This window comes from Mauremys reevesii, linkage group 15 (assembly GCF_016161935.1).
Source record: "Mauremys reevesii isolate NIE-2019 linkage group 15, ASM1616193v1, whole genome shotgun sequence".
Classification (NCBI taxonomy): Eukaryota; Metazoa; Chordata; order Testudines; family Geoemydidae; genus Mauremys; species Mauremys reevesii.
The window spans coordinates 35,066,712-35,091,068 of NC_052637.1; the positions used below are offsets into that span (position 1 = coordinate 35,066,712).

At 44.2% G+C, this 24,357-nt stretch overlaps 1 protein-coding gene across 8 annotated transcripts; it reads right to left on the reverse strand.

The window, feature by feature from the left end:
- Window positions 1–5,705: 5,705 nt before the first annotated feature.
- On the reverse strand, window positions 5,706–15,731 carry TMEM100 (transmembrane protein 100). Of its 8 annotated transcripts, XM_039500230.1 has the most exons (4): window positions 15,100–15,731; window positions 11,877–12,065; window positions 11,076–11,150; window positions 5,706–6,613 (listed from the first exon to the last, which is right to left on the reverse strand). In XM_039500230.1, exon 4 carries the CDS (start codon window positions 6,545–6,547, stop codon window positions 6,143–6,145), a length of 405 nt encoding a protein of 134 aa, XP_039356164.1. In that variant the 5' UTR covers window positions 6,548–6,613; window positions 11,076–11,150; window positions 11,877–12,065; window positions 15,100–15,731; the 3' UTR covers window positions 5,706–6,142. The 8 variants fall into 8 exon arrangements, with proteins under 8 accessions (XP_039356164.1, XP_039356159.1, XP_039356162.1 ...); XM_039500225.1 differs by lacking the exon at window positions 11,076–11,150 and having other exon boundaries at window positions 15,100–15,729; XM_039500228.1 differs by lacking the exons at window positions 11,076–11,150; window positions 15,100–15,731 and adding an exon at window positions 14,780–14,799.
- Window positions 15,732–24,357: the final 8,626 nt, after the last annotated feature.

The window sequence follows — 24,357 nt, forward strand, 5'->3', positions numbered from 1 at the left end:
CTGAAGCTGATTGTGGTGTCCAGAAAGTTGATGGTACTGTGGGAATGTTCTAGAGAGAGTTTAATAGATGGCAGTGGTTGCTGAAGTTGCGGTGGAAATCTGAGGTAGTTTAGGTCACCTGTCCAGAGGATGAAAATATCATTGATGTATCTCAGGTATATCATTCGTTTCATGGTGCACTTGTCCACATTCAGGGATGTGATTGATTACAGGTATAACTATATTGGCAAAAATTAAAGCCCTAGTGTGGATGCTGTTAAACTAGAATAAAGTGATCTTATACCAGTGTAGTTTATTTCAGCTCCCAAACCGGAATAACCTATGGCATTATAAGCACTTTTATGCCAGGGTAATTGCATCCAAATAGGGGGTTGTGCTGCTTTATTTATGGCAATGCTGTTAAAGTGGCGAAGTCCTAAGATGATAAATCACCTGGAGTCTCCAGGCTATAACAGGCGTTATGTACAATAGCAATACAGGGTGTAGTTACAGACACAAATTCCTGTACTTAGATTTTTAAATTATTATTTAAGATCCCCATAGTGTCTGCCTGGTGCACCAGAGCAATTCCCCATTAGATAATTTTCTATCCATGTGAAGGCAACTTTTTTCTTGTGCGACGCTGCCAGAGCTTTCAGGAAGGGAGAGACAAGCAGTTGAGACAATAAAATTTGCATTAACTCCAACAAAACCTCACCCAAAACTGAAGTATCATTTGTTGCATTCAACATCTTTTCATACAAGAAGGGAAGGCATTTTAACTGGAAACTAATGTTGATCTCCGAGAGGGCTCCACCCTGAGTTCTGGATTTCTAATGAAAAATGCCAAGTGGAATTCAGTGGAAATTGTTGAGTTTCAAATGGTTTTGATGCAAAACCATGGGGACTGCATGACTTTGACATGACACCATACATCAAATCCTGATTAGCTCAAAGGGCTCATGGACCTCAGCAATGGTTCTGTCACACATAGGCTGAGTTTTGTGTTTGCAGCTTCCTGGCTTGCGGGGGTTCACTTATTACAGATTTGGTTTCATCACAGAAGTTCAGATCTACTTGAATGTAGTATCCTCATTTTCTGGTATAGTGAAAGTAATAACACCACTGTGGCCTTCCCTAGCCCTTGCCACAGAGGGCCCTCACAGCCCTTTGAACAGCATCAGTTATTCGAGTATTGCAACTTGTAGTGGGTAGGTATCATCTCCATTTTACAGAGGAGTAGCAAGCATAGAGGGAGGCTGAGGATAAGCTTTTCAAAAGTGGTCACACGCTTGTATGCCTTTATCTTTGGGCGTGCAACGTGTGTTACTGACACATGCCTCAAACTGCCCCAAAACCAAGGCACCCAAAACCAACAGCCACTTTTTGGCAAAGGGTGGGCTAATCTCTAGGCCAATGGCACACAGCGCGTCCGTGATGAAACAGGGAAGAGAACCTAGAACTTCCAGGCAACAGAAGGAGTCCTCGGACCAATCCCCTGATAAACTCTGTCTCACTTCTGAATGAGACCAGGCTAAGGGGCTTGTTTTTCCAGGGTATTATCATTTTGCTTGCCTAAAGTAAGGAGAAATAGGGAAGAAACCATTTCCTGTAATCATGCTCCAAAGCATTAGATACGCTTCCTTGCGTCAGATGCTGCTATGTACCTTCTCACACTGCCTGGGCGATTGCTGAGTTCTGCAGATGGAGCTGCAGTAGTCTCTCATGCCGATACCTCTTCCGGCCTCAGTGTTTCTCTTCTGGGGGACACCCCTTTGGTATGAGAACCTATGCTGCACATGTACTGGTGCACATCAGAGGGATTGGTCCTCGTATGCTGAAGTTTGGAAATGCTGTCCACCATTGTCTCCCAAAAGGCTAAGGTCTAACTGCCCCTCTTAGCAATGAAGACACCGGCACAAGCAGCCTGCTCCCGCTCTGCAGGTGCAGATCTCCCATTGACATCCGTGGGATGGGCAATAGAGAATAGAATAGGCAGTAGAGGTTTGCCAGGCTGATCACAGAGGAAAATTCTGCCTCTGTATAAACTCCTATGGTCAATATGTGCCCTCACTTACCCCCATCCAGCCCCATTCATTTAAACACCATTTAATTTGGCCTTTTATGGTCTTGGGTCCTAGCCTAGTTTGCATTTCTAATTTGCTTTCATCCCCTGTGTGTCACATGCAAGCTCACTCGTTGATACTTTAGCGTCTCCAAGAGAGAATCTATACCTTGAAAGAACTCTGCTGCCGAGGGTGAGATACATGGGTCTCTTCATGCACCAGTTCAATAACTGCACTTTGCCAGATTTCAGTGCAAAAGCTGCTGAGTTACCCTAATGACCCATACTCCAGCTGAAGCCATTCCCTTCACTGCAGTCCACAAAAATCCGCTTTCAAAAAAGAGGCAGAAAAATGATTTTCTTTCCCAGGACACCCACTTGGCAGGCCTATTAGAGCTGTGTTTGACCAGGCCCCTCCAGCTGCGCTGAGGTCAATCACTTTTCTCATTTTTAACCAGGAAAGACACTTCTTGAATGCACCTGTTCAATTATTTAGCATGCTATGTGTTTCCTGTTAATTGTCACTCATGCAAAGGCTTTATATTGTAAGGGGACACCCTAATATTTTTTAATGACCTTAAGCAAAGTGATTGACATTGGACACCAGTGTCAGATGTTCTGGTGACGCAACATGTTCTCCCAGTAGCAGGAAAGCTTCCTGCCGTGATTAAGTTGGTGCTATGAAAGTGCTAAAATGTGTTGTCAGCTTTCCTCTGATGCAAGCAGTTTTATTATCGTGTCAAGTAACCACAGAGTGTAGCAACGCAAATACTGACTCCAAACATCCCCTCCCGCATGTACAGCCTGCTCTATTTAAAACACAACGTGCGCTTCACAAGTCCCCAGATAAGTTAGGGAGTTTAGAAGCATAAGCCCTGCTGGAGAGGAGGGGAAGAAAGCACTCAAGCCACAGTGCCTGGGTGGTATCAAGCCATGATCACTCCCAGGCCAGAGGGTGCCTGGGGAGGGATTCTCCTTACTGCACCTGTTCAACCGGTGTAGTCAGTGCTTCCATCTATGAAGCCATCCTGGCATGCAGGGAGATGAGGCTACGTGGGAAGGAATGGGATGATGCCAGGCCCTTGTGCAGATGCATTTGAGGGGGAAAGGCCTGCCTACAAACTCTCTCCTCTTTAGCAAGTAGATTGAGGCACTAGTTCAGTTACAGCCCAATGACTTTAATGGGATTTTAGCAGAATTTAGCCCATTATGTTGATTACAGTGAGCAGGGGCTGGGTGAGAAGGGTGGTCACCCTGGCCTCCAATGGCTAGGGGTGCCATTCTGTTGTGCTGCTTGGCTGCTGTCAGGCAGGGAGAGGGCACTGAAAACATTTTCCACCCTTGCCTTCAAAACACCTAGGGCCATCCCTGGTAGTGCCTCTGACCCTGTCGTTTCCCCATCCCAATATTTGCAATGTCTGCCTTTGTCTTGACCTCCAGTCCTAGCTAACTTCAGGTTGTCATTTTCAAGCCCATTTCAGCCACTTGGGTCTTACAAAAAGAAATGAAAATTCTGCCCATTGAACTGTAAGTGCCTGATACTGCAACCTGGCTTTCAGGCAAACAGAACTGCCATTAGCTTCAAGAGAAGATGTGGATAAGGGCTGTCACGTTGGTCCTAGATGGAAAGTCATCTGCATTTATCTTTCATGCTATCACTTGAGAATGTTTTGTTTTGCTTTCCTTCTGGATCAACCCACCCAATTAACCAATGGAGCAAGACAGCCTTGGAAGATAAAGCATTTCAGAGCACAGAGCTGTGCCAGCAGGACAACTGCACCAGAAATGGGCTCTTGTTCCATCCAGTTTTGAACAGAAAATGATTTTGTGTAACCTGAGCCTGTAGTTGATGGCAGATCTTGCCAGTTATCGGTAATTGAGTTGCCAGTGTTTGCCTGCCATGAATAATGACCAAAAAATTGTTTGCAAGGCTACAGCCTGTAAAAATATTCTATTAACTCAGAAGGGACAGCGTGCCAAATAAAAACTGACTGCAGAGTCTTTACTTACTGCTGCAAAAACAGTATAGTCTTCAGTTACAATCCTGTTTTGCTTCAGTCTTTTCAGCAGTGCAAGCTGTTTTTTAAAGCAGTAGATTGCACTTCTATCTCCTTTCTTGCAAAGGCCTTGGATCTTGATGCACATTTAAGGTTAGAGGGCTGACCAAAGGGACTGTGTAAAAATGGCAACTTCTTAGTCCACAAATCTGCTCACTGTGTGTAGCCAGTCAAATCTGAGGGAGGGAGGGAAGGATGGAGGGATAGCTCAGTGGTTTGAGCATTGGCCTGCTAAACCCAAGATTGTGAGTTCAATCCTTGAGGGATTGGTCCTGCTTTGAGCAGGGGGTTGGACTAGATGATCTCTTGAGGTCCCTTCCAACCTTAATAATCTATGATTTTCCTCATTTTTGAAAGCATTTAAGCTTGTGCATAAGTCCAACTCTATTCAGGACAGTATTTAAATGTGTGCTTAAATGCAGTACTGAATAGGGGTGCTTTTCTAAATCAGGGACCTACCCTAACTTTACTAGATGTTGTCCATACAACTGTAAAATATAGAAACCTCTTTTTTCCCCCTCTACATCCACACGCATCTGGAGAAATGCAAGATAATGTAAAAGGGTATTTTGTTTTAATTCTGAGCCCCACTGCACAGTATTAGGAACTATGCCTTTAAGGACTGAGCATCCCAGACAGAGTCTGGGCAGGATTGAGTGAAGCTCCTGTTATGGACACCCAGTTGGGACCAGACACTGAATAAAGCAGAGCTCTTGCAAGCACCTTAAGCACTGAGTGACCATAGAATACCACTCATCGTGCAAACTGTCCCAGGTGCCGTGCTTGCTACTGTGAGCAGATCCAATGACACCAATGGATCTACTTGTGGTGATGAGCACTACACCTGGTATTGAGTATCTGCAGGACTGGGCCCTATGTATCAAAACAGAGTGGTAATTATGAGACTGATCCTGCATATATTTATGTACATGAGTAACCCCATCAACGTCATAGTACAAATACTATTGCAGACATACATAAGTCTTCGTAGGACTGAGCCTTATAATTTTGATGTAGCTCCATCTTTACTGAAGATGTAAATAAGGAAAACTCCTCAGATCACGCAGAGGCTTTGTAAGTATAGAGGAGACAGGGCACTCTGTGTTCAAAATTATTAGCACAACTATTGCTCTACAAAGGGATGTTGTGAAAAGAAGATCGTAAAGCTCCGGAATCGAAGCTGAAAGGACAAGTTGTCCCGATAACAATGAAAAATGCTAGACTTTCTAAAGATCTAGCAGCACTGAATGTTTATTATTTTAAATGAAATGTACATTTTTAATCTTTTTTTATCAAAATCAAAGTGCTAAATCCGACCACTTTAATTTACAAAAAAACTCACTTTTTTAAGCTATACTCATACCTCGTTATTTATGTTGGACAAATATAATTACAAATAGCTACCTACCTCTATTCAATAGTAAAAACAAGTTTAATATTACTGTTTTTTTAAAAAGTACCACTGATAACTCATAGGAACAAACCAAAATGACCTGCCATCCTCACATCAGCTTATTGAGCAATCACAGTTGTTTTTTTTTTCCTGTTTGTTTTTCCCTAGAACAACCTAAGTCAAAGGCAATCTAGCCACAAGGTTTTTGGGGTTTTTTTTTTTTTTTTGTCATCTGTTCAAATGCTACAACTCCTCCCTTGGTCAGACCTCACAGTGCGTATTATTTTTAAGCAGGTTTCTGGCACATCAGATCAGGTTAAGTTATTTTCTTGATTGTTCACCGGGCTCCCTTTCCAATAGTATCTGAGTGTTAACTGCAGTCAAAAGAATAAGTCATGACACATTTTTTTTCTGTGAAGAAAAAAAAAATCCACCTTTTTTCCCCCCTCTGTCTTGGAAGAAATATCACTGTCTGTAAGTCTGTGAAAAGACAGATACTAACAATTCCAAAGATGCTCCTAGAGTCTCTCAATCCAACCCATTTTCATTCCAATCCAGTCAAAGACTTCCTGCGGTCTGACTTATCAATAAATAGTCAAATTGACTTACAAGGGAGCTCTCTTCTGTTTGCGGTTTTCCTGGTAGTCTCTAACCAAACAAGCTTCTCTGATTCGCCACAAGCGCTGTCTGACTCTCCCGCCTTTTGGCTTTCTTGTGCTGTTGCCTGATTTTCCAGCACAAGGCGCTAGAAGCCAGCAAGAGGAGTCCAGATGACAAGAGGACCAGTCCAAACACTGAGATGATTGAGCCATGGGAATTGAAGCTGTACGCCACAGCGGTGACCACCACTCCAGCTATAAGAATGACCACGCCAAAGGGGATAGTGCAACGGTAACAGGACAGCTCCGCTCCTCCAGTTGCTGCAGTCAGCTGGCACTCACTGACCAAAGGGACAGTGGTTACCACGCAGTCGTTGTTATTGCTCTTCTCCATCGTTACAGGTTCAGGATGCTTTGGAGCTCCCAGAATCTCTTTAATGGGCTCGTCTGTCATCTTGTGCTTCTGGACTTTCTAGGCAAATTCTTAGGCTAGACCAGGTTCTGCTGAATATGCCTTACACTGTGGAAAGAAGATGCAAGCATTCAGCTGATAAGTCTTTAACTATTACGCACATTTATGGTATACAGAAAGGCCCCAGTCCGGATCAGGGCCCAGTTGTGCTAGAGGCTGCACAAACATAGCATCTTTGATCTGGCAAAGATTTATGTCTGGGCTTAAGTTTCAGCATGAGTGTATTTCCTGTTGATTGCAGTGGACTGGAGTTAATTTGAAATGAGGCTACTCCCAGGCCTGAAGCTAAGCACATGCATAAGTCTTTGAAGGAACTGAGCCACAGAGCTAGACAAACGCTTGCCCTTGAAGGGTCTTGGGCCAAATCTTGTCAGCTATATCTGTACAACCTAAAGTCAATGAGCTGGTGCAAAATAGGTGCAACTTCTTAGACTTCAGTGCAATTGCACCTACTTATGTTACGGAATTTGGCACAGTGAGTTTGCTTGTGAGAGAGAGCAGAATTTGGCTAGTCTCGTCACATTTTTAATATATAGGCATTGCTCATCACTACGGCATCTACACTTAGGCCCTAATCCTGGAAAGACTCAAGCACCCATTTAACTTTAGTAGTGTAAGTGTCCACACGGGCACATCCAGCGCTGCGCTGCTGTTGCTGCAGCGCAGGCGCTGCAGGGCCTAGGGGGCTGGGGAATGCGAGTTGCAGCGCTGGTGCTTTCAGTCCTCACACCTAGGTACATCCTCACACCTGCCCACCTCCCTGCAGCGCCAACTGGCTGCCTGGTTCAGCAGCTGGCACCTGATTGCAGCTGGGGAATAAAGAATTGTGGCCACATCATCAGTGCTGGCCACACAGGTATTGTTATTGGCCTCAGAATGCTTTGCTTTTACTCCCAGAATTTTTTATAAATTACTCTCTTTGTTTGCAGCCTCCTTTTGTTTTTTTGTTGTTAACTCAGCTCCGTTTGATCCCGAGCTGCTTATCTACAAACACAGCTCCTGTTTGCTGTGATCAATCTGTGAACAATCAAATGAGATAATGAGGCAGGCAGGGAGCAGAGGGGAGAGAGGCGGCTGGCTGCTTGCAGTTGCAGTTTAAAGGTAAGGGAGGGGGGAGGGGAACATGTTGTTTTTTTTTCAGCAGGAAGGTAACAGTGTTAGCTCCAAAATCCACTCTCTCTCTCTCTCTCCCTGTCACACCACACCCACCCCCCCCCCTCTTTGAAAAGCAGCGCGGCACACACACCAGCGCTGGTAGCTGAGTGTGGCCACACACCAGCGCTGGCCCTAAGCTTCTGAATAGTCCCACTGAGTTCAATGAGGCTAGTCACCTACTTAAAGTTAGGCACATTAGTAAGTCTTGAAGGCTTGGGGCTTTAAAAGAAGGGGGAGGGTCTGATGCATTTTCACCCAAAGTACATGAAGCATCTAGGCAGTTTAAAATAAAAATATAAACTAGCAAACAGTAATATAACAGCTTGATCCTGGGAGACTGTTTTTTTATTTTTATAACAATTATCAGCTCTTCCTTCTATTATTTTATTTATACATATAAATAAAACCAGGAAGCTTTTTACAATAAGGAGTCTGATCTCTATTAATTGTTGAAGTTATTAGATTCCACATCCTTTGTACTTTTCTTGAGTCTTTCTTCTCAATTCATAAATAGCACATCACTGACTCTAGATCACTGGATATCACCTGTCAGTAGGGAATGTGTCAAATAAGCAATACTACGTATTTATTTAGCTTCATAACAGTGTTGCAACTTCCATAACTGTACTTAACTTGCATTCCTCCTGAGAGATTCCGTGGGTATTGCCTCTCGGAATCATTTTATTACAGCTTCTTTGAAAGCAAATCATGACAAGCATAAAAAAAAGCCAGATTCTGCCCCCTTTACTCACACTGAGTAATAACTGAGTAGCCCCATTGAGCTAAGTAAGACTTTGCAGAATCAGGGCCTAGATGCAGACAGGAAGTCAGTAAACAGTGATACCATCTATCAATTTTTAATGGGAATTGGACATCCAAATGCCCAGGCGCCACTGAAAATCTCAACCTAAATATATCTACAGTATAAATGCACAGTTTTGATCAAACCTATTTTGACGGTTCTAATATCGATTTCAATTTCCAGCCTTGGGTTGGAAGATGAGTTTGAAGCTGTCCATGAAATGAATGACTAATTCAGAGAATAAACTTCTCATTCGATAGATCAAATATTTTACTGTTTGGTTCATTTAAAAAAAAAATGAAGTTACTTCTTTCTTTTAGGCTCTGCCACAGACAACAAGTAGAACTGCTTGTGTGAGTAACATTCAGTGCATGAGTAAAGTGGTACATGCTCAGAGCCTTATAAATATTTAAACGCATCTGGGATTTTCAAAAGAAAAATACGGGAATTAGGTGCCCAAATGGGATTTGAGCACCTAACTCCTACAGGCTCAGTTGAAAATCCTGGGCTGTGGGCTCTCTGGAGCAGGAACTGCCCTTGATTTATATCTGCATGAGACCTAGCACAACAAGGCTCTTAGCTCATTCTTGATCAGGGTTCCTAGACACTACGGCCATGCAGTAACGTGCAGGGTACCCAGCACCGTGGAATCCAAGCGCTGGGAAATACCAACGGCTGCTTTATTTTAAATGATTCCAACTCTCCTCTTTCATCCAGACTCTCTCAACACCCCAGCCCCCAGATCTCTGCTTGTTTTGTCTATTTGACAGCTCACATTTCTCACCCCGAGGCTGGGTCTGTCCTCTATTGGCACTGAACAATAAGCTGTCTCTCAAGTTAAGGATTATTTAGAGAAAGGGGTTTGCATTGAACGTTTCTAAAAACCTGCAAATGCGCCTGTATCGGGGTGGGCTCGTTCTAGGCCCTAATCTTGCCGTTTCAATACATCGAGCCTGGGATTGTCAAAGGGATTTCAGTTCCCACTGAATTTCAAACTCCCGTAGGCTTCTTTGAAAACTCCAGCCTAAAGCTGTTAAGGCTGTTAAACTGCCCAATTGACCACTACAGCAATCCTTAATGGGACACACTTCGGCTGCGTCTACACTTGCAGCAAAGGGGTGTGATTCCCAGCTCCCATAGACACACTCATGCTAGCTCTCATTGAGTGAGTGCGCCAAAAATAGTGTAGCCACAGTAGCATGGGCAGCAGTGACACGGGCTAGCAGCCTCCCAGTGACAAACCTGCTTGGACCCCATGGCTAGGTACGTGAGGCTGCCGCTCACTGGTGATCATGCTACTGCAGCTACATATTATTCACGTGCACTAGCTCGATGGGAGCTAGCACATACCCCCACCTCACAATCACACCCCCAGCTTCAAGCAAAGAAGTAGCCTTAGAGGACTCCAGAGACTGCGATAAATCTGGAGTTAAAGTGTGCTCCAATTAATAATGAATTGCATGGCATATACGCAGGCATTTGCAGACTGTAAGTACCCTGGGTACACATGCCCCTTCTTTGTTTAATGAACATATAGTTTCAGGCCCTACACCTGTCCCTGTGCGCCCCCTGCCAGTTTTGGTGGGTTAACAATCAGATTCGCCTGTTTCGATTACAATGTGTTTTCTTTCCTGAGCCCATGTGGCAAAACTTTGCAGGGCAGAAGGGTGTGCGTGTAGTGAGCACAGCTTGGGCTGATCCCCATTGACATCCACGGACCTCCACACAGTCTTTCTGGCCATTCAGGTGCATCTGACTAGACAACATCTGGGACGGTCAAAGGAGGCCATCGGAGTTTGGTGCGCACATCCAATTTGCTTGGAAGGACAAGCTGAAGGAATGGAGAAACACCCACTTTTCCCTTGAATCTTGCTGTTATAATTCTTAGGTCAGAGGTTCCCAAACTGGGGGTCAGGACCGCTCAGGGGGTTGCGAGGTTATTACATGGGGGGTCGCGAGCTGTCAACCTCCACCCGAAACCCCGCTTTGCTTCCAGCATTTATAATGGGTTATAAATTAAAAACTCTTTTTATATATTTAAGGGGGGGGGTCATCACACTCAGAGGCTTGCTATATGAAAGGGGTCACCAGTACAAAAGTTTGAGAACCACTGATTTAAGTGTTACTAAAAATTGCCAGCAAAAAGTCCTGGGTCTGATCCTCTGTTGCTCTACCCTGTGAGCCGTGACTTACACCAGTGTAAAGATGTGAAATACTACTGAGTCAGAATGGTGCCAGTGTATATTCAATATGTACCCTTGTAAGTCACTACAGGAGGGGCGGGGCAATGGAGAACACAACTCAGAATGCTATTTTTTAGCTTTGCTAGTGGGTCAAAACCTTTGTGTTATTTTAACTCTATTTCTCTCGTCTTAAACTTCCCAGACATTATAAAAATACATTATTTACCACATCTCCCACAATATTGATTTAGCACATTTGGACTTTATCCATAGCCCACTGACATCAGCAAGGAAGTTCCCATTCACTTCAACAGGCTTTTCGATCAGGCCCATAATAAACTTGTTTATTTTCCAAAAACATTCACTGTACCTCTCCTTTAGATGCCTGTTGCTGACTACCTAGCGTCCCTGTCCCTCTGCTTCCGTCAGTCTGTTATGTAGATTCCTAATAAGCATTGTAGCACCCTGGTGAATAGTCTCAAACTTCACAAAGTTAGGACAAATATATGCATCCTAAAAATATTATGGGAAGAAGCTAACTTGCCTGCCCAGTAAGCAATCTCTGTGTCAAACAACAAAAATGAACAATATGAACCATGAAAGCCTCCTAAAAAAGTACCAAAATCACCTACAGCCTGACCCCATCCAACTCTTTGGCAAAACTCCCATTTGACTTCAAAGGGGAAGGATCCGTCTCTACATTAGAGTGTAAGTGCACAAATATTCATTTACAAAAATATGCTAAGCCACCTTGAGTTACTGGAACAGAAATAAACAAACTGTTCCAAATACATGTAGTAAACATACACACTCCTGGAAAAGCAAGGGCCAGATCCTCAGCCTGTGTAAACTGATGAAGATCAAGTGAAGTCAATTCTGATTGCCATCACCTGGGCAACATGGTTATAAAGTAGGAACTTCTAGGAAGGGCACACTTACAATACCAACAGGATTATGCCATTTAGTTTGCTTTTAGTGAATACACGTTTCTTTGTATTCAGTTTTTTTTCCCAAGCAGCTATTTTTACTTGGGCAAAAGGTGTTACAGTTGTTGTTCTATAGGTAAAGCTATAACAGGGGTAGAGGAATGTTTTACTTTAGTATCCAGTAATAAATGTAAGATGAGATTTACTTAAAAGAGCTGAAACAAGATCCAGCTGTGTGCACCTACCATGTCCATCTGAAATCCATCACAGCAAATCACTTGGTAAGTGGCTGGGATGGGGGGCAGGGGAGCTGGATTTAAAAAGCCTCCTCTGTCAATTTGAGGCAAAGTCAGGCAGCAAAAAGAGCAGCTCCGGGCTTTGAGGTGTTTGTTGTTGCTGGAGTGGATGTGATATGGCTCTAGCATGGAGGTTTCCTACAAGAAAAGAGTTTGGGTAAAATCAGCCCCTCAGAACAAAGCTCCTGCAATGAAATAAGGGTCTGCTCTGCACTGGCTTCTGACAGGCTGGGGGACTTTCCACCTCCCTCACTCTGCTCTTTAGTGCCTATTTCCTTGGCGGCAGCAGCCTCTTGCTTTTGACCTGGCGTTTTTCCTCTGACAGTGTGCCACCTTCATCGATGAGCATTGGAACCCAACCCAGGACATCCTCCTCCATTAAAGCATCTGGCAAAAGAGCTTGAGGGGAGATGGAGTGGAATCTACTGCCCAATGTAACCCTTAACCCCTCATCCTCAGGAGATGTGGGTTCTAGGCTCAGCTTTTCTGCTGGGTGACTTGGGTATGTCACTTCACCGCTCAGTGCCTCCGTTTCCCTTCATGTAAACTGTGGATAATGATACAGACCCCACCCCCTTTGTAAAGCGCTTTAAGATCTACTGATAGTGTCCTGCTATTATAGAGCTTTATTACACTGAAAACATCCCTTTTTATCCAGTCGAACTGAAGCCTGTGTCCCAGTCTGATAAACACTGTTCCATTGTATTTAATATCAGGCTGTCATTTTCTTTTTTGAATTTTTTAAATAAGATTTCTAAGGGCTCAGAACCTGGAGCAGTTCAAGGGGACAGTTTTGAGAGAGACAGAGTGATGGAAACTTATCAACGGCAGTAACAGCTGTGAGATCACCAGGCAGCTGGGTTACCTCACGAAACGGCAAAGATTTATGTTACTAGGCTTATTCACCATTGCGCACGTGTGTGAGTGAGAGAGAGAGTGAGTGTGTGAAGGTGGTAAATTGTTAGGATCATTTTAACTCCGCAGTGGGGCCCCTTTGAGGATGGCAATAAATACTTGGAATAATAAAACTGAAGTTATTTTTAAATATCCCATAAATGCAGTGTGCATTTACACAAATAACTTCTGTTATTCTCCAGATCCTCAAGGTAATATGCCCATGAATACAGTATCTAAAATACATTTAGCTGATCACTGACATAAATAAGATCTCCTTTCTTATCCTCTTGAATAAGTTGTTGTGCCTGATGCCTAACAAAGTTACTAGCTGAACTTTAGACACACCCCGCCCACCCCGAAACCTTTAATTAGTTATAGCAGGGGTAGGCAACCTATGGCATAGGTGCCGAAGGTGGCACACAAGCTGATTTTCAGTGGCACTCACACTGCCTGGGTCCTGGCCACCGGTCCGGGGGGCTCTGCATTTTAATTTAATTTTAAATGAAGCTTCTTAAACATTTTAAAATCCTTATTTACTTTACATACAACAATAGTTTAGTTATATATTATAGACTTAGAGAAAGAGACCATCTAAAAATGTTAAAATGTGTTACTGGCACGCGAAACCTTAACTTAGAGTGAATAAATGAAGATTTGGCACACCACTTCTGAAAGGTTGCCGACCCCTGAGTTATAGCATAGTCCTGCTGCAGGAACAAGAAGGGAATATGCTGAATTACCTTCAAGTTCACAGTAGGTAGTTATTTTTAAAAAAAGTTTTTGCCATCCACTGTATTCATTTTATAAAGAAAATCTATTCAGAAACCTCTAACTAAGATGTTTGTGCTAAACAAACCACTGTGTCTGTGACATGCTTAGAAATAGATATGCTGGTTTGTGAGTGATCTGCATTTACCCTTGAATATGCTGCAGTGAAATAGCAGTGCCTGCCACAAAACTGAATCCACATAGCGAACTTATTTCTCCCCCCCAATCAAAGTAGAAAAGTTGAGAGACGAAATCTCTAAATCAAGTCTCATGTTCAAACTCTGAAAGGTTCCAATGTGATGCTCTCTCAGGAGGTCAGCTCCATGCCAAATACCACTGGAGAAGTGCAAATAGATAGTGTGCGCCAGCTGCCACAGCCTTTGCACCTTTTTGCTTTTTATGCAATAGTGGAGGAAGGTGATTAAGACTTTTGCATAGATGTTCTGGGTCTGATTGTTGTCCTGCACCTTTGGTAGTTCTTTGTAGGCACTTTGCACTTACTCAAAGGAGTAAGCCTGTAGGATCAGGATAAAAAAAGGTAGCAGAGGTACATGTAATATACATGCAGGCTGCATCCTAGTGTGGATGGGGTGCTGATATTGGTTGCTACACAAAATTCCTGCATGCAAGAATTACAAAAAGTTTATTGTACTTTTTCATTTCTCAGCCATAATCTTGGGAGGGTGGGGGAAGAATCAGCACTGTATGCGATTTAGCCATTGAAAAATTGTCAGGAGGGAGACTTTACAATATGCCATGCACCCCTAAGGCACTGTAAACTAACAGCAGTCATGTCTAGAGTCAAATATAAGAGACGCGGCATGACCAGGCACAAAAAGGTTTACACTTGCTGTCATACACTCCACTGTTAGAGAAAAGAAGCAACTCTCTCCAAGCACAGGAGTGTTGGCACCAGGAATTCATACAACACCTTAAAGTTAAGAAGAAGAACTACATGCACTACACGCTGTACCTTTATGGGGAAAGGTCTGCTTGAAGGTAACAAGGATTAAACCAACAGACATTGAATAGGGTTCTTTAGAAATTACAACGGCAGGATTTATTAGAGACCGAAATCCCTTCTTTGGTTCACCCCCCCCCCCCATCCCTTGTTTGACCCACCCCACGGAACGTTACAACAGGTAGCCGAGTTCTCCGCTAACCGCAGCAGAAGGGATCAAACCCACCTCGCCCACGTGGAGCTGGTCAATTACAGCCGGGCGGACTGTCTGTTCCGCTCCCCTCCGCACCCCTGTACCTGCCTGCAGGCCAGTGACCGCTACCCAGCACAGCGGAGAGCCGCATCCCTCGCGATTCCCTTCGGACCCAGAAAATCCCTCCCAGCAACGCGCACATGCTGCGCGGCTCCCTCTCCTCCAGACACTCGCCCGAGCCGACCGCGGCGAAAAGCCCCTGCGCGGTGCCCAGCGGGCTTGAACTTCGGGCACACGTCAGTGCCGCTGGGTGCCCGGGCTGCCCGAGCCCGGAGCCGGGGCGCGCCGCTTACCTTCGCCTCGGCCGGAGTGGAAGTGGGGCCGCCAGCCCCTTGCACCGCGCACACAGCAGCCAGGGGGGGGACGCACATCGCAGCGCAAGGGAGTGTGAGCAAAGTGCTGAGCCAGGCTGCAAGACCGTTAAGGGACCGGGGGAAAGTCGCGGCTGGGAAGGGCTGAGCCGGCTGGGAGCAGGCGGGCCGGAGTTGGAAAAGCTGCTTGCTCGGTTTCCCCTCTGGCGTCCTTCTCTCCGCTGGGCAGGAGGGGCGCAGGCTCCGCCGTCCAGCCCCCCGCCCCCCCAGGCCTGAGCAAACCTGCCCCTGCGGAGCTCCCAGACTGGCCCTTGGGTGCTAGGGGAATAGAAATAACAATAACAATTCTCCCTCCTCATCCACCCTCCCCAACACGGAATCCCCCTTTCAGGTCCTCTGAAATGCACTCAGAGCCCGTGGCGATGGGCACCGTATATCAACCTAGATACCACAAGCCTGGGGAAACAGGTGCATTTTACAGCAGCGCCTGATATCTGACAAACCCAGAGGGTGACACAAGCAAATCACCCCCCCCCTTGTATGAACGTTAATTGAAATGTGGTGTAAGGCGCTGGTCCTGCAATGTGCTCCAAGTGGCAGGACTGCTGAGCCCTATAGACTTCAAGGGGGGAGGGGTCTGCTCAAGTGGAGTCCATGGCAGGATCAGTGTCTTGTGGTTTTTTAAAAGCTCTGCCGGAGCAAAGTGCGCTTTGAAATCCAGAGGGGCTCCTAACTGGCTGAAAAATAACGTTGGAAGGAATGTGGCTTGCGTCAGATTTAGAACTATGTTCTTAATGCAACAAAGTTTGAGGGTGTTTCTCAATCTTATTTAAAAACATTTAAAAGGAATGTCTAGGCTTCAATCTATCCGTTAATATCAATAATTTAGTTGTTTTTAATATTGTGGTTTCCTTTGTTTACCTTAGATATAAGCAGGAACATTTGCCTTAAATGTTGGGGGAAGGGTCTGTTTGGTTTTTGTGGTTAAGTTTACCCACAGCTTACATTTAAAAGGCACTATTTAATCAATGCTTGATAGATCAGCAATGCACCAGATGCTTTTAAGCAGCCTCTGTTGCTGAGAATGTTCATGTACTTTTGAGACCCCTTTCTGGGGTGAAATCCTGGTCCCAGTGAAGTCAATGGAAATCTTGCCAAATCTAATTTTTCTGAGGCCAGGATTTCACCCTCTTCCTGTTGTGTTAACTTCTTTCTGGTGGTGGAGATGCAGTCCCTTAAGTTATCCCACCATGGGTTCTGTCTCCTTCAAAGTCAGGCCAGAGGTGTTCTGGAGAATTGCCACTACTTTATACAAGAAGTCTGCTATTTTCACCTTTTGTCTAGCATTCCTTTCTGATGCTTATGTTTGCAGCACCTTTCATCCGCCCCAAAAGACAGGCCAGCTCCCTCGGAATGGAATCTACTGTAAGTGGAGCTCAGTGTATGAGACCTGGGGTGTATTTCACCCTAATATTTTAGGCCAATGCTTTAATAGCCCCTGTATGAATATAGCACAAAGCAATGGTAGCTCTACCTAACTTTGTCACTGGTAGAATGCCTGACAGGACAGTCACTGGATCCCTGTCCTCTTCTCCAGATCTCAGCTATTTCATCCTGAAAACTCATCTCACCCGAGGTGTCCCTCTTTAGCGGGGCTGTCTGGTGTGAACAAGATTCCCCCTGTAGCTTCTCCTCCCACCGACAAGGGGCTACTTGGGTTGAGCAGGCAACCAAGGCTGCTTCCTCTTCCTCAATCCCCTTCTCCCAGCTTACTATTGCAGTGAGTTAGAGACGGGGGAGAAGGAGACCGTAGGCACTGGTTGCCCCACACACTCTCATCACCCCCTTTGCTCATCATAGGGGAGGCTGATGGGAGTTCCATATGCATATCTGGTAAAGAGAATTAACACCTGAGGAGGGAACAACGGTAGATGAAGATGAGTGGGGAAACAGGATGCAGAGATTTGGGGAAGGAGACAGAGCAGAGAGAGAACTGCAGGGCTGGCAAAGGACTGCAGTGGGAGGGGACCGGTGAAGGAGGGGAAAGAAAGACCAGGTTACAGGCAGAGAAAGAGAGACAATGGCAGAGAATAAAAAGCGACAGGAGAGACTGGGACAGAGATAAAAAGGAGGAAACACTGTAGGTAAATATAAAGGAAAGGTGGGTTTATGGCTAATATAAAGGAATTGGTGCCAGAACTCCTGGCTTCTATTCCTGACTCTGCTAGAGATTCACTGGACAACCTTGGGTGAGTTACTTCACCTTTCTGTGCCTCAGTTTCCCTACCAGTGAGATACTGTGATGGTGCCCCCTGTAAGGCTTTATGGAATATGCTTATGAATGTATATATGACATAACTAGAATATTTTTATGTTACATATGCCATGTGACATATCTCTGTAAAGGTTATGATCTACTGAATCTATTAATCCTATTTGTATGTATGTATCATTTTTGTACATAAAGTTAGGAATATTGGCTGTATACTTGCTTGATTTCTGTTGAGAAAGGAATGTGCAAATTAAATGCCCAATCAAGAACTATTTAAGCCAACAATGAACTCAAAGATGCCAATCCAATCGGAGTTTTCCCAGGAATATGGCTTGGTGGGCAAGAAACTCAGTCATGCATGGACATGTGATTGCCCATGTGACTCCAAAACTCCATCTTGGAACTGGACTTTGCATAGGAGAGAATCTCCCCCCACAAGAGAAAGTAAGTTCAAGCCTGTGGGAGACCCCTGCATTTTGACTTCAGTTGGCTAAAGAGATAGCCTCTCCATCCCCAAGAATACCTGAAAGAAACTGGAACAAAGAACAATGACTGTGGGGGTGTGAGTGATTGCTGGACCCAGACTATAAGGAGACTAGTCTGTAAAAGGAAGCTGCATGAGGTTTTTATCTGTATTCAGTTTTTTAGACATAGACTTGCGTGTTCTATTTTATTTTACTTGGTAATTCACTTTGTTCTGTCTGTTACTACTTGGAACCACTTAGATCCTACTTTCTGTATTTAATAAAATCACTTTTTACTTCTTAATTACCCCAGAGTATGTATTAATACCTGGGGGGAGGAGGGGCAAACAGCCGTGCATATCTCTCTATCAGTGTTATAGAGGGTGAACAATGTATGAGTTTACCCTGTATAAGCTTTATACAGGCTAAAATGGATTTATTGGGGGTTTGGACCCCATTGGGAGTTGGACATCTGAGTGTTAAAGACAGGAACACTTCTGTAAATTGCTGTCAGTTAAGCCCACAGCTGTTAGGGGGCGTGGTTCAGACCTGGGTCTGGGTTTGCAGCAGGCTAGGGGGTCTGGCTCACACCAGGCAGGGCACTGAAGTCCCAAGCTGGGAAGGCAGGGAAAGCAGGGGCAGAAGTAGTCTTGGCACATCAGCTGGCAGCCCCAAGGGGGTTTCTGTGATCCAACCCATCACAGATACTTACCAACCTCACTGATCTTTGGATGGAAGGCATTATGTAAATGCCGGGTGCAGCCATTCCTATATTATAATTATTAGACAAGGGGAGACCAGCTGAATCAGAAAAACCTAGTCACAGCTGTGAACAGGTCACTGGAGGAAGGAGTTAGGCTCCCATTCTGGTAGCTAGGGGTACTGCGGAGCTACACGGACAGCAGACTGAATTCTTCATGGACAACTCCTCTCCACACTATTCCAGTCTGACTTCAGCCTAGGCTGTCTCTGGAGTGGCTAGGAGGAAACTAGGGGATTAGAAATGGAATGGCTGGGAAATGACAAGCCCCTGTCTGGCCTACCTTTGCGCTTACACAGCTGCTTTGGGGAGGTGCAGCCTGCTGTTGCTGGAACAACAGGCGAGGAAACATCATGCACAAGTGTTTGAAGTCCTCCCAGTGTAAACTCTCATGGGCTTTTGAAAAAGCAGAGGGAGGTACCCCTAAATTGAGCAACGCTGTTTCTCCACTTATTAAATGATGCACTTGCAATGCTTTGTGGCTGCCTTTGAGATTCTGACTGCATATTAACTGCCTGCCAGGCTCTGGGCCACAGCAAAGCAGGAAGTGATTCATTTATCTAGCAAAGTATGACCATTATGGGCTCCATATTCAATCACCTCAATTCTTCCCTTTTCCCCACCCTCCGCTGCTTTTTTCCTTTTGTGGGTCTCCACCCTCCTCTGCCGCAGTTGATTTTGCTTTCTGGAACTTTTGGAGACTGATCTTTGATTTTAATGTATTTAAATATGTTTTAAGTTGTCCTTATGCTGCTGTTGAATGTGAGTGCTGTGGGATGGAAAAGTAGTGATTCATAAAGTCAATTAATATTATGGGCTGGATCCTCACATGGGACCAATCAGCACAGCTCCACTGAAGTTAAAGCTGCCACATCAGTTTGCACCAGTTGAGAATCTGGCCTTGTTCATTAATGTCTCCATGAACCACCTATTTTATATGTCATCACACCAGCAATGAAATTGATGAGCTGCTAATTATAAAAGGATTCACCCTGGGATGATAGCAATATGTTAAGGGCTTTTCTTCATCTCCCTTAGATGAGGTATTCCATTGACTTCAATGTACACAAGTGCTTTGTAGGACTGGGGTGTTCATTTCTGCCTTTTTTGACTTCCACTTGCTCCTCTTGATGCGCTGGGAAGCACAGGGCCCTTCATCTGGAACTGCACGTGATTATTCTTATGCCTTTTATAATTACATAAATTCACATTGGAAGAGCTGCATTCCTTGTGTGTACATTTGCCTTTAGTTAGCAAGGGCTGCATGTGAGCTACCAGAAGCTAAATCCAAAACCTTGTAGAAGTAGGTTGCAGAACATTCTGACTCTTTCACTTCCATTGCAGCTCTCCAGTTGGTGGCGTTAATTGAGCACAAGTATTATGACAAACATGCAGATTACATGATTTCAGTGCATTTTCTATGCTGGTGTAAATTATTTTACTGTACTACAGTACAGCCTAGAGGTTTCAGGTGAGATTAGGGCCTCACCATGCCATTGCTGTAAACAAACCAACCAACCAACCAACCAACCAAGCCACATAGTAAGAGACTGTGCCCTGCCTGAAAAGTTTACAAGACAGACAAAATGTGGGAAGGGAACAGAAGCACAAGGAGATGAAGTGAGTTGCTCAAGGTCACACAGCAGGTCAGTGACAGATCTGGGAATAGGACTCACGTATTTTAGCTCCCAGACTGCTACCCTATCCAATATGAATAATAAGATTGGTCCCTAAATGATAAAAATGTGTGAGAACTCACGCTTCTTCAGGACATAATCCAATCACTAATTACCTGGATTAAGGAAGAAACTTCCCTGACAGACATTATGTTACAAAATTGTCCATAATAGATTGGTCCCTAAATGATAAAAATGTGTGAGGGATGTTATACTCACGCTTCTTCAGGACATAATCCAATCACTAATTACCTGGATTAAGGAAGAAATTTCCCTGACAGACATTATATTACAAAATTGTCCATAATAGAGGCTTTACATTTTTCTCTGAAGCATCTGGCCACTGTCAAAGATTAAATGAATAAACTCTGGCTGTTCCTATGTTCCTAGAGGCTGACAGAAGGTCTGCTGTAGAAATCCTGTGTGCTAAGTAACAGCATTTTGGTGGTGTGTGATAGCAGCAAAGGCTATTGATACATAGATTCATAGATTTAAGGCCAGAAGGGACGATCATATCTTTTAGTCTGACCTCTTGTATAACACAGGCTACAGAATTTCATCCAGTTACTCCTGTGTTGATCTCAATAACTTGTATTTGTCTAAAGGTATCTAGTCTTGATTTGTAGAATCCAGCACTTCCCTGGTAGTTCATCCTAATGGTTAGTCAATCCACGCTGTTAAAAATATGTGCCTTATTTCTAATTTGAAGATGTCTGGCTTTAACTTCCACCCATTGGTACCCATTATGGCTTTCTCCTGTAGTTCCACTGGTGAACACAACCCCGGACAGGATCCGTCAGAATGAACAGGCACACTTTCCATAGTTCAAAAGGAGACTTTTCCTGTACTTAATATGTGTTGTCTATGTAAACAGTCAAATGCTCAAGACAAGGAAAGGCTTTTAGAACAGAAAGAATTGTTTTAGCAGAACACAGGGCTTTACATGTGTTTGTTCAGAACCCTACCACATGCTAAAGGAAATGTTTAGAAATCTTTCTCCATCCATTTCAAAGTCTTTGATGGTTCTAGGTTGTGGAGCGAGAAAGAGAAGCATTTGTCAAACCAAATCAAGATCTAAATAGACTTGTTTATCTTTTGGCTATATTACTTTGGACAAGAGAGAATACTTTTAATCCTTTCTTTCCTTGCCCTAACTTTTAAAGTGAGTGACCCTCCTCTCCATCAAGTGGCTTGCTCCTCATAGGCTCCTGTTTATTTACCCATTAAAGGAACACACAGGAAGTGAACATTATTTTCTTTTGAGTCTTTGAAAAAGCACGTCACAGATTAGTGCCCACAGTGAAAGAGAAAAACCCCCACACATGCAGTTCCGAAAATGAAAGCCTCCAGTAGAAACAGAAATATTAGTACTAAGAGGCAGCAGCTAGTCAGTTTGAGCTAGAGTGCAGGTCAGGTCCTGATTCTGCACTGAGCTCTGTGCAGAAGGATCGCTATCTGTATGTGGAACCCCACTGAAGTTAGATACTTAAATATGGATTTAGGATGATATTCACTCCTGTGTAGTATTATGCATCACTTAAATTCCACTTAAAACCTATTTTGAGGGCTTAAATGGTACAAAAGCTTTCTGCTGGCTTTCTGCAAAGAAGTGAAATTCACGCTCAGGTGCTTAAATGTAGGTGACCTCTCTGTCTATGTGAAATGGACATGGTCTCAATCCAATACTTAGTGGATAGGCATCTGCATCACATCTGCCACTACTGGCTTCTCTTGATGACAATCCCAGCAGAGAAGGCAGTGACTGAATGGGCCGTGGTGATTCGCTCTTAGAAGTGGTACCTTGGGAGCAGGATGTAGTCCGTGTGGGGAAGGCTGCACTACTGACTTTTCTGCAGGACTTTGGTCTTTCTGGTAATTTGCAAGAAGTCATAAAAGAGTCCACAAAACTATTTTCTATAAACGTCCTGAAAAAACACCTCCAAAGTTCCAACCACGCCCAAAAGTCTTGTACATGGGAATCTCATGCGTTTCAGTGGATGGCACTGTCTATCAATCAACCTGCTTATAGATCCAGAAGCGGCATCACTTTTCACAGCACAATAAACTCCATTTTCTTTTATCTTTACAAACATTTGCTTATTATTGTAAATGATTAAATTGCTACATAAGGGAACAGTATAGTTACTGTTTCTGAGTATGATGTAGATTTGCAATATATACAAATTTTAATCCCACTCCCTTTCCTATTCAATTGATTTTGTGAATGTGTTGCTCATGAAAGGTGCCAGAACGGGGGAATAAGAACTTTGCCAAGATTTTCAGTAGTGACTAGTCACTTGGGATGCCTCAGGTTTTGGATTCCCTACTGGAGCTGAATTACAGCGGCTGGGTGCTCAGCACTTTCTGAAAATCAGGCCCTTTTAAGGTGTCTCAATTTGGGCATCCAAAAATTGACACCCTCCCAAAAAAACATGTCCCCAATCACTAGTTACTCTTTAAAATTTAAACCCAGCACACTCAATTTAGTCATAGACTATTGTAGGTACAGCACAGACAGCCGTGAAGTATGGTCCCTTCCCAAACTGTCCCATCAACATGCCTCAATCCTGTGTAGACCAACTGTCTCTAGGGTAATCAGGTAACTTACATTGTGAATATCAGGTGGGATTTTCAAGCACATCTTAGTGATTTAGGAGCATAAGTCCCAAGTCAATGGGATCTGTGCTCCTAAATCAGTTAGGCACTATTGAAACCCCATCCACAACCCACGTAATAGTGACCCACTGTTTTTAATTAGTTAGTTCTTTGCAGATGGATTTGTTTCTTGTTGTAACATTAAGAAAATAAACTCCTCTCTGAACAGCGCCTACCACAGTAGGGCCTGATCCATGACTGGGTCTCCTAGGCACTAGTGCAATACAAATAATAAATCATTTGATAAAAGTGAACAGAACTTAACCCAGTAGAGCATATCAGCTCCTTTCAGAAGTGCTTGCACCCATGTTTATTTATAATCACCACCCCACATGGCCACAGATATAAACTGCAAGTTTATTGAAAAGTTTTGCTTGCTGGAATAACCTTGTGAGACAAACATCTCGTTTCCGTGAGGGTGCTGGAGCGGTGGCAGCTGTAGAGTCATACAACAGCCACTTCAGTGTTATCCAGACAATATAATGAAGAACGCTTAGGCCCAGATCTACAAAGGTATTTAGCCTCCAAACGTCCATTGATTTCCATGGATGTTAGAAGTCTAACTATCTTCATGGATCTGGGTTTTACTGTATAGTAGCAGGCAACATTAAGCAGTCCCCATATTAACCATTTATACTGCCATGGCTTTTTAAGAGAAGAGATCATGTAATCCATCAAGGTCATTTAGAGGCATTTATTTTTGCTGCGTGTTAACCTTCATCCTTGACTCACTGCCTGATTATGGACCAATTAGCTAGAACTAGGAGGGATATCTGACATCACTGGACTCTTTGTCAAAGAAGCCCGCAATCAGGCAGGGAAACTAGAGAGAACTAATATTTTCTAAGCTTGCATTTAGTGACCCATCCATGGGATGGTAATGATAATGGTGTTGTGAGACTGATTCTTTGTCCACCGTTAGTAGCTCAGGGTTGCTTGAATCTTTCTTAACCAAGGGATACTGTGTCCAAGCAGGGGACTCTAGGAGGAGCTGTGTGAGCAGAACAATATTTAATATAGCAGTACAGCCTATGGAGACTATTCCACATGCACTGCCCAATTTTGCTCCCGTGGCTGCTGTGGCTGTCTGTGTGAGGCTGCCATAGCAACATGTCCATTGTATTTATATTGCTTTTCATCCCGAGAGACCCCAAAGCATTTTACAAACTGGGGCTAAATTCAGAGGAGAAGGCAGTGCCCCACCACCAGCAGCACAGAAGTAGTGTGGAAATACCATACTATGCCACTCTTACTTCTGTGCTGCTGCTGGTGGCGGCTCTGCCTTCAGAGCTGGGCTCCCGGACAGCAGCGACTGCTCTCCAGTTGCCCAGCTCTGAAGGCAGCGCCACAGCGAGCACCAGTGCAGAAATAAGGAGAGCAGTACTGCAACCCCCCCTACAATAACTTTGCAAC